Source organism: Eptesicus fuscus, chromosome 6 (genome assembly GCF_027574615.1).
Source record: "Eptesicus fuscus isolate TK198812 chromosome 6, DD_ASM_mEF_20220401, whole genome shotgun sequence".
Taxonomy (NCBI): Eukaryota; Metazoa; Chordata; class Mammalia; order Chiroptera; family Vespertilionidae; genus Eptesicus; species Eptesicus fuscus.
This window is the reverse complement of record NC_072478.1, coordinates 27,701,880-27,715,765: the sequence shown is the minus strand read 5'-3', so window position 1 is coordinate 27,715,765 and position 13,886 is coordinate 27,701,880. Positions and strand designations below refer to the sequence as shown.

The window sequence follows — 13,886 nt, the reverse complement described above, 5'->3', positions numbered from 1 at the left end:
TCTAACTTCTCAAGATCCTGCTCCCTGCAGTTCCAAGACATTCATTTATACTAGTGTGAACTTCTACTCCAGGAGGCTACATCTGAAGGGGCAATGCTTAGCCAGGTGGGCTGGGCACTAAGAGTGGAAGTACAGAGAGGATGCAGGATGGCAAGCAGGGGTGGGGGTGGGGGGAGTGGGCATCACTCCTTTCAAATCTCGAATCCTGGCTTGTGCCATGCAGTCATAGCTCTGAGCCCCCCAGGTACCCTGTAACTGAGCCTCACCCCAGCCAGAACAGAGGCCTTTGAACAACACGAAGCACCTTTATTCTGGAGAGCATACCCCAAACAGCAAAACAAGTGGGCCTGGCTGGCCCAGTTGGTGCAACCCAGCATCTTTGGGGACCCCTCAGTCCAGGATGTACAAGCTGGGGGAGCAGGTGGATGCTTGCTTTTCAAAGCCCCAAATAGAAGCCGTTGGGCAAAATGTGTTTCTCTGAGGAGCTTTGATCAGCTTCTTGGGGTGAAGGAACAGGTGACTAAAGACAGATGAATCCAGCTGGAGACTAGTCAGATCTGAGTTAGGTTCATGTCCTCATATGTCCAAGGGAAAGATTGGGAAGGGTCTGATGTCAGAGTAGCTGGTCCAGATTCAGAATTCCAGGGGAACCCCCAACTCCGTGCCTGGGCCAGGGTAAAGGCATTGGCTGTTGTGCTTCTGTGTGGCCACCAGAGGGCAGCAGGCCATGGACGTGTAGGGCAGCCTCCTGCTGCCACTGGCAGCGAGGCCCCATGAGATCAGAAGTCCAACTCTGGCATCAAAGTGTGTTTGGGGCGGCTGGGGGGCTCAGGCTCCTCTGGAATGTCCTCCGGGAGACCTATCCCATTCCGGTGCTGGGCCTGCCAGGCTCTCTGCTGGGCAGGCCAGTCCAGATGCGCCCAGCGGGGGTCAGGGCCCCCCACAACCTCGTCCACCAGGTTCTCCAGGTCAGGCAGGGGCTCTGACCGCTCTACGAGGATGGGCGAAAAGGGCCCCACGAGCCAGGGCAGCGGCATGGTCTGCACCACCAACTCTAGCAGCTCATCCACGCAGGCGTGGGCCCGAGCCACTCTGCCCCGGCCCTCGGCCAACGCCGAGGCTGACACATCCCTGAAGCAACGCGCATCAGCAAAGGCGGCCTGCAGGGTGTCCACGCTGCGCCGCACCTCGGCCACCTTCTCCTGGGCACCCTGGGGCAGGCCCCGCACGCTGGTTTCCAGTGCGTCCACTGAGCGCTGTAGCTCCTGCATCAGACTTCGGGACAATACCAGTGTTTCCAGCTCCACCTGTGGGGAGGGGTGCGAGAGGGGGCACCTCAGTGTTCCAGATGGACACATGCTGAGACCGCTGTCCTGCCTCAGTTTACTCGGACACACCGGGACTGTCACCCTGCCTCAGTCTCCCCATAGGTACACACTGGGACCGAGCCCTCCCTCAGTTTTCCCATGGACACAATGGTATTGCCATCCTGTCTCAGTTTCCCCATGGACACAATGGACTATCTCCCTGCCTCTTTTCACTCATGGACACAATGAGACAGCCCTGCCTCCCCAAAAGCAAGAATCAGGAAGGTTTCCCTGAAAGACGCACAATGAGACTTTCCCTGCCTCGGTTTCTCTAATGGATACCCAATAGGACTGCATCACCCTGCCTCAGTTTCCTCCCTGCACACAATAGACTAAGCCCTGCCTTAGTTTCTCCTGTGGGCACCCAATAGGACTGTCAGCTTACCTCAGTTTCCCCATGGGCACTCCAACCAGCTACCTCAAGCAGTTGGTTATTCACAGCTCAGTCATGGCCCCTGGCAACCCCGGGCGGATCCAGAACCACTCCCATCCTCCCGTCCTACCTGACTACGGCGGCGGCGGCCGTTCTCCAGGGTGCTCAGACTCCAGTCCCCCCACAGCTCGTGCACTTTCCCAGGGCGGGCTGGGGCGGTGGGGGTCATCCCACACTGCACGAGGTCAATCTGTGGGAACCGGAAAAGTGTTCATCAGAGGTGGAGGACTTGGGGGGTCGGGGGAGCCAGGACTGATCCTAGCTTGGACCCGTCCTCAATAAGCATTTAGGGAACACTTGCTGTGTGCAGCCTTCTGCACCTGCTGAGCCAGCCTGGCAGCCTGTTCACTGAATCCTCTGCCTCTGGCAGACCCTGCGACCTGTGGTTTTCCTGAAGCTCAGACTCACCGCCAGGCATTTGCTGATGCGGGTCCCTCAAGCATGTACACTCCTCGCTCCACCTCATCTCCCCCGCTGGTTCATTCCAGTTCAAGTCTCAATGTGGACATTACCCCCTCCAAGAAACCTCCCCTCCTCCCCTTCTGGCTGGGTGATCCCTCCTCTGGGTCCCAGAGCACCTGCCGTGTTCCCAGTTTTGACCCTGATCCCCTGACTGGACTGTGAGTGTCCTGAAGGAGCACCGTGTCTTCAGTACCCAGGACAGGGCAGGTATTAAAAGATGAATAGAAATAAATTGTGGCCCATCCATATGATGGAATATTATTGAGCCACAGAAAAAGGAAGTTCTGATACATGCTACAAAATGGATGAACCTTCAGGCCATTATGCTCAGGTGCTCACAGGTGCCCTCTGTTGGCTGCTGTGGGAGGACAGTCGGGTCCAGGAGAGCTGGGTGACTGTGCAAGCATGAGAGCTGGAAGCAGGTGGAGGGAGGAAATGTTGACAGACTCAGGATAGACTTTGGGGGCAGAGCTGATAGTATGGCTGATGTGTTGGACGAGGGAGGGTTTAAGAACACGGAGCTGCTGGCAATTGAGATGAGGAAAGGGGATGTGGGATAGGCAGGCTGGGGCATCTGCACTTAGCCCAGTAAGCAGGAGCTGCCATGTTCCTTTGGAGCAGGGAGGGATGGACAATGAGACAAGAAGCTGGGTGTGAGCTGGAACCTAAAGGGTGCAGAGGCTCCAGACCTACCTTAACTGCCTATAAATTCCAGCTCCTACTTCTCCACAGAACCCCTTCTCTACTCCTCAGGCTGAGTCTCAACACCCCCTAAGCTCCTCCAGCCCCAGGCACCCCTCTTCCCCAGCCCTGAACATGCACAGCTAGAGGTAGCCGAGACCAGTTCTGCCTCCCCCTTCAGTCTAGCATGGGACCAGGTACTCGGATGGCGTTTAATGCATGCTTACTGGCCAGCGTTACAGGGTGGGGGCAGGCAGAGGGCTCTCACCAGCTCCAGTGTCTCCTGCAGCTGGGCCAGTGTGTCCTGAGCGTGATGTTTCTTCTGCCTCAGTTTCCCCAGAGAATGCTCATATGCCAGGTGGCGGAGTCGTGTTGACAGGGAGCCCAGGCGCACAAAGTAGCCCTGATGTCTCCTCTGCTGTTCCACTGAGCCCACTTCCGGGCCCTCAGCCTCAGCCTCAGCTGCCAGTGCCGCTGGAGGGCAGGATGGGAGAGAGGGGGTCAGTGTGGACCCGCCCCCATGTCTGTTCACCCACCTTCTGGGTGGACAAGCCCATGGGCTCCCAAATTTATAGTTTCCCTTTACCAAATTCAACTCTCAACATTCCCTAAACCCTATGATGTAGGCACCATTATTAGCCCCATTTCACAGATGGGGAAAACTGAGGCAAAGAGAGGCAAAGTCCCAGTGTGCCAGAAGCAGAACCAGGGTTCAAACCCAGGCACTCCCACTTTAAACTGTTCTTAACCACTCTAATAAAAAGCCTCTTAAAGAATATATCGCAAGTGCCTGGAACACAGTTGGTGCTTCATAAATGCCTTTCCACTGAAGACAAAGTAGGTCAACATGTTCTAGTGCCAAAGCAGGGGGTGAGAAGTCAGATTGGCTCCAGGGCCAGCAGACAATATTAGAACATTGGAGAAAGGTGGGCTTTAAGGGGGCAGATGATATTCAAACCAAGTGTCTAATTTTTCAAGGCAAGCCAGAAATTGGGATTTGTAGGGCAAAATCTGATTGTTAAGTGCATGCAATGAATTAAAACATTTAAAAGGCACTGTACAGGTCAGATAGTACAATTTGGAGGGCTAACAGTTTGAGACCACAGCTCTCTCAAGTCTTTTATTTTATTTTATTTTTTAATGGATTTTTTACAGAGAGGAAGAGAGAGGGACAGAGAGCTAGAAACATGGGTGAGAGAGAGACATCGATCAGTTGCCTCCTGCACACCCCCTACTGGGGATGTGCCCACAACCAAGGAACATGCCCTTGACCGAAATCGAACCTGGGACCTTTCAGTCCGCAGGCCGACGCTCTATCCACTGAGCCAAACCAGTTTTGGTTCTCTCAAGTCTTTAAGCCACTTATGCTCTTGGGGTCTGGCTGGTCTGGTTTCTAGTAGGATGACAGCTGGGGGGCCATGGAAGCGGAGAGGGAGGCAGGGCTGGGCTCCAGCTCCATGTTCCTGCTGATCTGTGTGATCAAGTGAATCCTGAACCTCTCTAATCTGTTTGGGGGTTTTTGTTAATCCTCACCCAAGGATATTTTTCCTGTTGATGTGTGTGTGTGTGTGTGTGTGTGTGTGTGTGTGTGTGTTTTTAATAAGAAATATTTTTATTGATTTCAGAGAGATGAGAGATAATCATTGACCAGCTGCCTCCTGCAAGCCCCCCACTGGGGATCGAGCCTGCAACCCAGGCATGCGCCCTTGACCAGAATCGAACCTGGCACCTTTCAGTCTGCAGGCAGACACTCTGTCCATTGAGCCAAACCAGCCAGGGCCCCATTGATTTTTTTTTTTAGAGAGAATGGAAAGGAGGGGGAGAGACACACAGAAACATGGATGTGAGAGAGAGACATCGATTGGTTGCCTCCCACATGCACCCCTACGGGGCTGGGGACCAACCCTGCAACCAAGATACGTGCCCTTGACCAGAATTGAACCCATGACCCTTCAATCCGCAGGCTGATGTTCTATCCACTGAGCCAAACAGGCCAGGGCACCTCTCTAATCGGTAACCTCTGGGGATGGGGACTGGGCAGGAGGATTCAGGGGCAGGTGGAGAGGGCACCAGCCTCACCCAGTTCCTCCTCAGTCATGGGCAGGAAATGGTCCACCAGCTCCTCCGACTTGCCCAACACGACGTCCACCGCGTGGCTCATGGAACGCTTCAGCTCCACGCTCCAGCGCCGGCCCTGCCGTGCCAAGCCCGCCATGCCTGTCATACTGCTGGCCACTGCATCTTTGGCTGAGGTCACCACCTGGTGGGAGGGACCCCCGATCCAGTTTTCAGCTCCCTTCCCTGGCTCCTGGGGCTGGGGGTCAAGGACCCCTGGCCCTTTCCCAGCTCTAGGTCTCAATTTCCCCCTCTATAAATTGGAGGAAAATAAAAACTCTCCCTCACAGGGTGGCTGAAGGGGTTACCAGCACCTACTGGCACATATTAAGTGCTAGATAAATATGAGTGCCGATTATTTTTTTAAAACACATTTTTATTTTATTTTATTTTTTTGAGAGAGAGAGGAAAGGAGAGGAGAGAGAAACATCAATGTGAGAGTGGAACATCGATCAGCTGCCTCCTGCACATCCCCCACCGGGGATGGGGCCCACAACCCAGGCATGTGCCCTGAGCAGGAATCGAACCAGCAACCTTTCGGTGCACTGAATGATGCCCAATCAACTGAGCCACATCAGCCAGGGCTGGGTGCTGATTATTTTCATCTGTGTGGTGTTTTTTGAGTTGACCAAAGCCTGATTTGGTCCCAGAGTCCAGCTGGCAGAGGCGTCTGGCTGGGTCTTGGGGGAGGCAGCCCTCCTCCCTTCCACTTCCACCCCCTGCAGATCCCCATGACCTGCGCCATACCATCTCAGAAGGCTGCTGGAGAAACGGTAGCTTCTCCTCCAGCTTGTCGAGGCCCCTGCAGGCAAGATCGTTCACTGTAGCCACTGAAGAGAGAGAGGGAGAGGCAGGGAGTGAGAATCTGGGAGATGATAACGGAGAGAGGAACACAGAAGGAGGGAATACCAGAGGGAGAAGCAGAGAAAAAAGAGGGGAGAGAGACAGAGATGAAGGGAGGCCTTCGTGAAAGGGGTGACCTGGCTGATTCCCTGAGGGGCTGGAGACCCTGAGGGTGTGGTGGGCCACCAAGCTGGGCCCTGCCTCCTCTGCTTTCCCCACCTCTGCGCTGCCACAGACTTCTGCCAGCACCAAGGTGACTCCACACCCATGCTCAGCTCAGATGCCCCAGGGAGCAGGCTCAAGGTCACTCAAACCAGCTAAGAAGGAGGAGGGGAGGCCCTGGGCTGGGAACCTCAGGTGGCCCCCTTCAGTCAAGAGTCTTTCTGTCCCCACCCCCATCAGGTGGTCAGGTTGGACTCGTGAGCTGGTCACAGGTCTAGGAAGATATGGGGGTCCGGATAGGTGGAGGCAGCCCTCAGGACCAAGGGGCAGATGGGGAAGGGAGGTTGGATAGGTAAAGGGGGCCCAAGGCCTAACAGGCCAACCAACAAGGGAGGAGGACTTCAAGACAGATGGAATGGGACAGGAGGGGGCCACAAATCCGCTGCTGAGAGCAGATGACGACCAGGAGATAAGACATAACATGCCAACAGGTAGAGGGGAGAAGGGGCAGGCAAAGAGGGACTGGGAGATGGCACCGGCACAAGGACCGAGCAAGGGTGACACAGGTGGTTGGGGTGGGGGTGGGGGACAAGCAGTCAGACTAAAGGCACAGGACAGGTGAGACTGAGGAGGGACACCCAGGTCAGGGAGTCCACACTTCAGGCCATGCCATGCGGATGGCGCATGAGAGGGTGAAACCACAGGCAACCACAGGACCCTCGGGCCAGGGGGACTCACGCTGAGGCTGCAGGTGGCTGAGCAGTGGCTGGGCGTGGTCCAGGGCGCTGGTGGTAAGGCTGCACACGCAGTGCTCAGCCAGGCGGCAGGCAGAGCCCAGTAGCGGGTGCCTGCCCTTGGCTGCGCTGTAAGCATCGGAGACAGCAGTGCACGTGGCCTTGACCAGGGGCAGGGCCACAACTCGGTGTACCACGTTCTGTGGGAAGGGGTGCAGTCAGAGGGGCCCCCAGGGAGGTGGGAGGCTCAGCCTCACTTTAGCCCGCTTCCTCCCTATGGGCCGGAGGCCTGGGGGGAAGCAGGCGGAGCCCCTGGCTGTGTACAGTGGAGGAGCCCACAGGAAGGTGCTCACAGTAGCACACACACAGCGTGACAAGTTCTGAGTCTGGTGGCTTGAAGGGTACATGCCTCTGGGGCAAAACTGCCTGCATTCAGTTCTGGTTGGGCCACCAACCAGAGCTGTGTGAGCGTGGGCAAGTGAGTGAACTGGGTGCCTTCGTCTCTCATCTGTAAAACGGGTTTCTAGGGCTGTGATGGGAATTCCAGGAGCCAATGTATGTGAAGTGCTTGGAGCAGTGACCGATGCAGGGGAGATGCTGTGAGCGCTGCTATTATTGTTGTTGATAAGAGTGCCACAATGGCGGACACAGAGAAGGGGAGATAGAGGCGGAGACCCAGAGCTGAGAGGGGGAAAGTTGGGCAGAGTCCAGATAAGCCAGCTGGGTGCGCTTGAAGAAATGCTCCCCTCCCAGGCCTCACTGTGCCCTCTGGGAAGTGGGTAGGAGGTGCAGAGATGCCAGCCTCCATGGTCCAAAATGCCCTAAGAGTGAGGTGCTCCAAGCAAAGATAGAGGTGGGAGGGGTGCCCAGCCGTCCAGGGAGGGATTGCCCCCCCGCCCCCCGTTCCCCATGTCCTGCTCCATAGGAGGTGCAGCCCCTCACCTGCTGGTCATGCTCACACAAGCTGGGGCTGTGGGCCTGAGCCGCCTCATCTTCCGACATGCCTGCTGCAAACAGGGTCACCTTGGGGGACAGGACAGAGTGAAGGGGGCCGGCCCACCAAGCTCCCTCCCAAGCCCTGGGTTCTGTCTGTCTGGGCTCTGGGACTCCAACAAGTCTTGTTCCTTCTTGGGACCTCAGTTTCCTCATCCGAAAAAGGAGGTAATGATAATACCCTACCTCAGAATGTCCTGAGGAGCACAGACAGTGCACAAGACTCTGCACACAGTAGGTGCACACTAGAGAGCCTCTGGCAAAGTGGGGCCCCTGTAGGGATTCAAAGCATGGGCTCAGGGTTTCAATCCTGCCATTACCTGCTGTGTGACTTTGGACAAGTGCCTTCACCTCTCTGGGCTGTTTCCTCTTCTGCAAAGTAGGAGAGGTCCCTGCTGCCCCTACCCTGGACAGAACTGCACAAGCAGCCCCATACAGGGATGCAGGTGGTAACTGTGGAATCCCAATAAACCCAATCAATTGACAATCAGGGAAACCGAGGCACACAGGGGTCCATGCTGGGCTCAAGGTCACTCAGCTTAAGCTGACTCAGAGTAGGGAGTTTGACCTCAGACTCCCTGCCTGCAGGTCATCCCTACCCGGTGCCTTCAGAGCTGTGGTCCCCGCCCAACAGGGTCCTGAGCTTCAGCCAACTGGGCCAAGGGTCTCAGCCACCTGCTCCAGCCCGTCACTCCCTCCTCTCCCCACGCCGCTGAACCCTCGCCTGCCCACCCAATTCGGGCCCCAGGCCTGCTGGGTGCTCTTGGACTCCACCCGGGTGACACTCACCTGGGCGCGCGCAGCCTCAGCCTCCAGGTACTGCCGCGGACCCCAAACTCTGGCTCCAGTCTCCGCCCTCTGCCGGCCCCGCCCGCCTTATAGTGGCTTTGGAGGCGGAGCCTCCTGGGAGTGACCAATAGGGAAAGGCTGCCCAGGGGCGTGTCTCAGGGGTGGGGCTTCAGGACCCCACTCTCTTCCCGTGTGCTCCCGAGAACTGTGCGGTTGCCAAAGCACCTTGGGGACGGTGGATGCCCAAAGATTGAGCTACTTCCGTAGGCCAAGTGTGGCCACTTGTCACCCTCGCTGCCTTGGGGGCGACCACAACTCCCACCTCCTTCCCCATTGACCTTGGGCAAGTCCTTAATGTCTTTCTTTTTTTTAAAAAATATTTATTTATTTATGAGAGAGAGAGAGAGAGAGAGAGAGAGAGAGAGAGAGAGAGAGAGAGATACTGATTTGTTGTTCCACCATCTATGCATTCATTGCTTGATTTTTGTATGTGCCCTGACTGGGGATTGAACCTGCAACCTTGGCATACAAGGACAGTGCTCTAACCAATTGAGTTACACAGCCAGGACTCTTTCCATTAAAAAAAAAATTATTATTTTTTTAATCTACCACTTAACTAAACCAGAAGCAAAACCAGCCCATTCTCTGAGATCCCCATTTTACAGATGAGCAAATTGAAGTTTAGAACGCTTAAACCACTTGCCCTGGGTCCCATAGTGACTGACGGATTTGATTTAAATTCAGTCAAATCAAGCTCCAGACCCTGGCTTTTTCATCTTCACACCTGGAATGATCACCAATGTGGGCGTGATACTCCTTCCAGGGGGCTGAAAAAAACGAGCATGGCCCAAACACATACACATGGCTCCCCCAAATCTGACCCTGGCCCCACTATGCCCAGCATTGTCAGCAGGTGGCTCCAGGTCCTGAGTTCTGAGAGCACAGCCCTGGGCTTCTGCCCATGCTTGTCCTGGGTTATCACTGGCCAGCATGACGAATTGTTTGGAGACCTGAAGCAATGTGGTTTAATTTAAACCTTCCCCAGGGCACAGACTCTGGCAGGAATCCACCAGTAAAATGACACCCTGGCCAATAGTCAGAGTTTTATTTCCAGTTAAGCCTCAGGATTGGAGAGAGGAGGAGGAGGAGCCACGGGTCATCAGATTTCAAGTCCAGCACCCAGCACCCTGGGTCATGCCTATTCCTCCTTCATCCTGGAGAAGTAGGAAGTTGACTTGGGAGATGCAGGAACACAGTAAATGCCCATTTGTCCAATTCTGTTTGACATTTATTTATATTTTTAAAAAATATTTTACATTTTATTTTATTTTTATTGATTTCAGAGAGGAAGGGAGAAAGAGAGAAAGATAGAAACATCAATGATGAGAGTCATTGATTGGCTGCCTCCTGCACGCCCCCTACTGGGGATCAAGCCCGCAACTTGGGCCTGTGCCCTTGACCAGAATTTAACCTGGTACCCTTCAGTTCACAGGCTGACACTCTATCCACTGAGCCAAACCAGCTAGGGCTGACAATTATTAAACCCCTCGGGTCTGACACCTAACTAAGTGAGACAACTCGGCCCCAGGCCCTGCACTCAGAGAGCCCCCCAAAAGTGGGGGAGCCAGAGTCAGAGACAGCCCAGTGCGGCCAGGGTTGTGCTGAGGGAGCTGGGGGACCAAGAGATGTGGGAAGTGGGGAAGGCATTCCTGGAAAAGCAATGAGCAAAGCGTGAGCAAAGGCAAGGAGGCCTGTGAGCCTCAGGGGTGTTTGGGGAAGCGTGGGTCTAGCAACTGTGGAAAGCCTGCCTCACCCTTAAAAGGGAATTAATTGCCTAATGTGCAGTGTTCCGCCAGGCCGTTCCTACCCATCTCCACCCCAGCCGTGAGCTTCAAATGAGACATGGCCGCGGCCAGCAGTGTCTGGCCCTGCCTGGCTTTAGGCTCAGCGCAGCATGTGTTATTCCGGAAGAACATCTTGTCTTTATTGTCCACAAGCCACTGATAGAAGCCGTCCAAGTTCTGGTCGCAATTCCAGGGGTTACCAGAGATGTCAAAGCCATCCTTCATGTCCCGGGCTGCCCCGGGCTGCCCCACGGATGCCAAGAGCCCCTTGGGCACGCTGCTCAGTGAGTTGTTGGACAGGTCCAGCATGTCCAGCTGCTTCAGACCTCGGAAGGCGCCGGCCGCTACCGTGGCCAGCCGGTTGTCGCTCAGGAAAAGGTAGTTCAGGTTTGGCTGGGGCTCCAGCAGGCCCTCTTCGAGTGCTTGCAATCTGTTGCCCTCCAGGTGCAGCCGTTCCAACTTCAGGGGGCCCCTCAGAAGGTCAGAGGGCAAAGTCTCCAGCTGGTTATTGCCAAGGTCAAGGATGCGCAGGTCGGTGAAGTTGGCCAGCAGCCCGGGGGGTAGTGTCCGGAGGTGGTTCCCGGCTAGGTCCAGATGCCTCAGGGCCTTCAGGCCCTGCAGCCACGAGGTTTCCAGGGCTCCCAGCTGGTTCTGATTCAGCACCAGGGTGTGGAGGGTGGCTGAGCCCTGGAAGAGGCCGGCGGGCAGCCGGGTCAGGGCGTTGCGGGTTAGATCGAGCACCTTCAGCTGAGGCACAGGCAACAGAAACTTGTCGGACAGCGTCTCCAGCCCGTTGCTGGAAAGGTGCAGCTCCTGGAGGTTAGAGATGCCCTGGAGGGTCTCCGGTGGCAGCTGGGTGAGGTTGAAGAACTCCACGGACAGGAAGATGGTGTCGGCTGGGAGCTGTCGGGGGAGTTTGGCAGGTGGGTAGCAGTTGACGGAGCTGCCATTGCTTGACTGGAACACCTGGCAGGCTTCAGGGCTTGGGGTGACCCCTTGAACTGAGGGGGCCACAATTAGTAGCAGCAGGAACAGGGTTCTAGAAAGATGGGGGTCCAGGACCCCTGGGCTGGAGGCAATGACAGAAGCTGCTTAATGAGCCAAAATAAAAATATACCCAACTCAGTGAAAATATACCCAGAACATGCCCACTTCTTCCCATCCATTTTTGCTCCCCAGAATCATGCCTCCTCATTGCTCCTCTGGACTAGTACAGTCACCTCCTCCTCTTCTTCATGTTTTGAAGGCAGAGCCAGTGAACTCCTATCCATGCTGCAAAGCCCCCAACTCCAATGCCCCTTTTTTCACAAAGCTTTCTCTGACTTTCCCAAGCAGAATTCATGGCTCTCCCTCCCCCCGCCCCGGCTGTGCTCCTACTTTTTCTTTCCAACCCTGAAGAAACAAGGTCAGGTTATCTGTGTCCAGCTCCATCTTGCTTCAAGCACCCAGGTACAAGCCAGGGCTCCAGGTGCAAATGGGACTTTGAACATGAAAAGTGTCCAAAGCAAAAAAAAAAAAAAAAAAAAAGTGCCCAAAGCAGGCGTGGAGGCAGGCATTTGGCCTTGTAACCCTAGGAGGGCTGGGGTTTCTGCTCCTCCCGGTCCCCCTCCAGCAGGCCCCTGAAGTCGGGGTGGGTTCTCACTCCCTGCCTGGGACATCTGCAGGTGAGAGTGTGTATGGGAGCAAACCTGTCCTAATTAGAGCCCGAGTGTTGGTCTGTGCCAGCCAGGAGGCCTACGTCTGGCCCTGTGATTTCAGCGGGTCAGACGGAAGGTCCATGCAGTGCCTGGTGCCCAAGCCTGCCCGTGATTGGCAGGGTGGGGACCTACCTCTGGCTTCCCTCTGGGCTCCAAGAGGACATGGTGGCCTCTCTCTTTTCCATCCACATTCCTTTGGTCTGGTGAGGTGGCCTTATACTTACCTGGGCTGGGGGCAGGGGCAACAACCATAGGAAGTCCCCACCCACCCACATCCTATTCCCGATAGGGCCTGAACTTGAGCCAGGCACAGGAAAGGGAGGAGTCAAGGTTGCAAAATTGTTTCCTGGCAGGGGGAGGACAGCAGAGGGGCTGCCCACCCCTTCTTGTCCCTGTTTCTGTCCAGGTTTCCTTCCCCTGATTCCTGCTATGGGAAAGTGGGCACCCAGAGTCTCTGGGAGTGAGTCCCCACTCCCCCCACCCCCAACCCAGGAGTCAAGGGTCAAGCTTGCAAGTTGCCAGTCCTGGAGGATGGGGACAAGAGGTACTGTTTGTGACACATTTGAGCAATCAGGAAGTGCAGTGAAGAGAACAAAAAACACTTGTCTTGAATTTACGACATGTTGTTGGATATATTTTTATTGAAATAACTTTTTAAAAATAGAGTATAAAAGCGAGTGATGCCAGAAGATCTTTGCAGTTTTTGAACAATGAGCTGGGAGGGACTAAACCTATTTCTGAATCCCAGCTGTGCTACGACTGCTATGCTTTGTGACTGTGGGCACGTGGCTTACCTTTTCTTGGCCTTTGTTTCCCCATCTGTGAAGATGAATTCAATCTCCAAAGGTCCCATCTGCTCTTTCTTTAAAAATTGTATTTATTGGGGTGACATTGGTTAATAAAGTTATATAGATTTCAGGTATTGCTCCTTCTTCATCCTAAGCTGATGCACCATTTGTTTTGGGTTGTTTGTTTACTAATGAATGCATTAGGAGGCTATACATTTCCCTTTGAGAATGGCTTTGGCTGCATCTCATGGGTTTTGCTATTAAGTGCTTTCATTCTGGTTGAGTTGTAAAAATTCAGGTGTGCTTTGTTATCTTATTTGTTATGCCTGGCTATGGCCTTTTCTCCCTGCCCCATCTCTGAAGGGTTTATCCCTACGCAGCTGTGATGATGACTGAGTTCTGTCTTAGACACAGAACACACAGGTTGACAGTGACAGGCACAGATAAAGAATGAAAGGTAGATACACATGAATCCACAGACATAGATACTGACAGAGATAAAACAAAAATACATAGACAGAACCTAACAGACACACGGACAGAGCAGGACACACAGGACAGAATGGCAGGCCTGCAGAGACAGCCACACAAAACAGGCACACACCAAAACGGGCAAAGGACCTGAATAGACATTTTTCCAAAGAAGACATACAAATGGCCAACAGATATATGAAAAGATGCTCAACATCAATGATCATCAGGGAAATGCACATCAAAACCACCGTGAGATGTCACTTCACACCTGTTGGAATGGCTATTATCAATAAGACAAGAAGTAACAAGTGTTGGTGAGGATGTGGAGAAAAGGGAACCCCGTGCTACTGTTGGTGGGGATGTAAATTGGTGCTACAGAGAACAATCTGGAGGTTCCTCAGAAAATTAAAAAAATCCAGCAATTCCACTTCTGGGTATTTATTCAAAGTAAATGAAATCACTATTCTCTAGATATCTGCTTCCCCATGTTTACTGCAGCATTAT

At 54.2% G+C, this 13,886-nt stretch overlaps 2 protein-coding genes across 2 annotated transcripts; both read right to left on the bottom strand.

Moving 5' to 3' along the window:
• Positions 1-306: 306 nt before the first annotated feature.
• On the bottom strand, positions 307-8,234 carry PLIN5 (perilipin 5). Its single transcript, XM_028159439.2, has 8 exons — positions 8,111-8,234; positions 7,740-7,820; positions 6,802-6,997; positions 5,806-5,888; positions 5,023-5,203; positions 3,212-3,417; positions 1,871-1,990; positions 307-1,307 (listed from the first exon to the last, which is right to left on the bottom strand). The coding sequence occupies exons 2-8, from the start codon at positions 7,797-7,799 to the stop codon at positions 780-782; spliced, it is 1,374 nt and encodes a 457-aa protein (XP_028015240.2). The 5' UTR covers positions 7,800-7,820; positions 8,111-8,234; the 3' UTR covers positions 307-779.
• A 1,435-nt stretch (positions 8,235-9,669) lies between these two features.
• LRG1 (leucine rich alpha-2-glycoprotein 1) lies at positions 9,670-12,352 on the bottom strand. The gene is made up of 2 exons (XM_008150603.3): positions 12,253-12,352; positions 9,670-11,492 (listed from the first exon to the last, which is right to left on the bottom strand). The coding sequence occupies exons 1-2, from the start codon at positions 12,309-12,311 to the stop codon at positions 10,406-10,408; spliced, it is 1,146 nt and encodes a 381-aa protein (XP_008148825.2). The 5' UTR covers positions 12,312-12,352; the 3' UTR covers positions 9,670-10,405.
• Positions 12,353-13,886: the final 1,534 nt, after the last annotated feature.

Coding starts and splice junctions, on each gene's coding strand:
- LRG1 (XM_008150603.3), bottom strand. CDS start 12,311: ATGTGGATGGAAAAGAGAGAGGCCACCATGTCCTCTTGGAGCCCAGAG. Junction 11,493..12,252: donor AGCCCAGAGGGAAGCCAGAG/GTAGGTCCCCAC, acceptor CATTGCCTCCAG/CCCAGGGGTCCTGGACCCCC.
- PLIN5 (XM_028159439.2), bottom strand. CDS start 7,799: ATGTCGGAAGATGAGGCGGCTCAGGCCCACAGCCCCAGCTTGTGTGAG. Junction 5,204..5,805: donor TCCAGCAGCCTTCTGAGATG/GTATGGCGCAGG, acceptor CCCTCCCACCAG/GTGGTGACCTCAGCCAAAGA. Junction 1,308..1,870: donor GCCGCCGCCGCCGTAGTCAG/GTAGGACGGGAG, acceptor CCCTCCCCACAG/GTGGAGCTGGAAACACTGGT.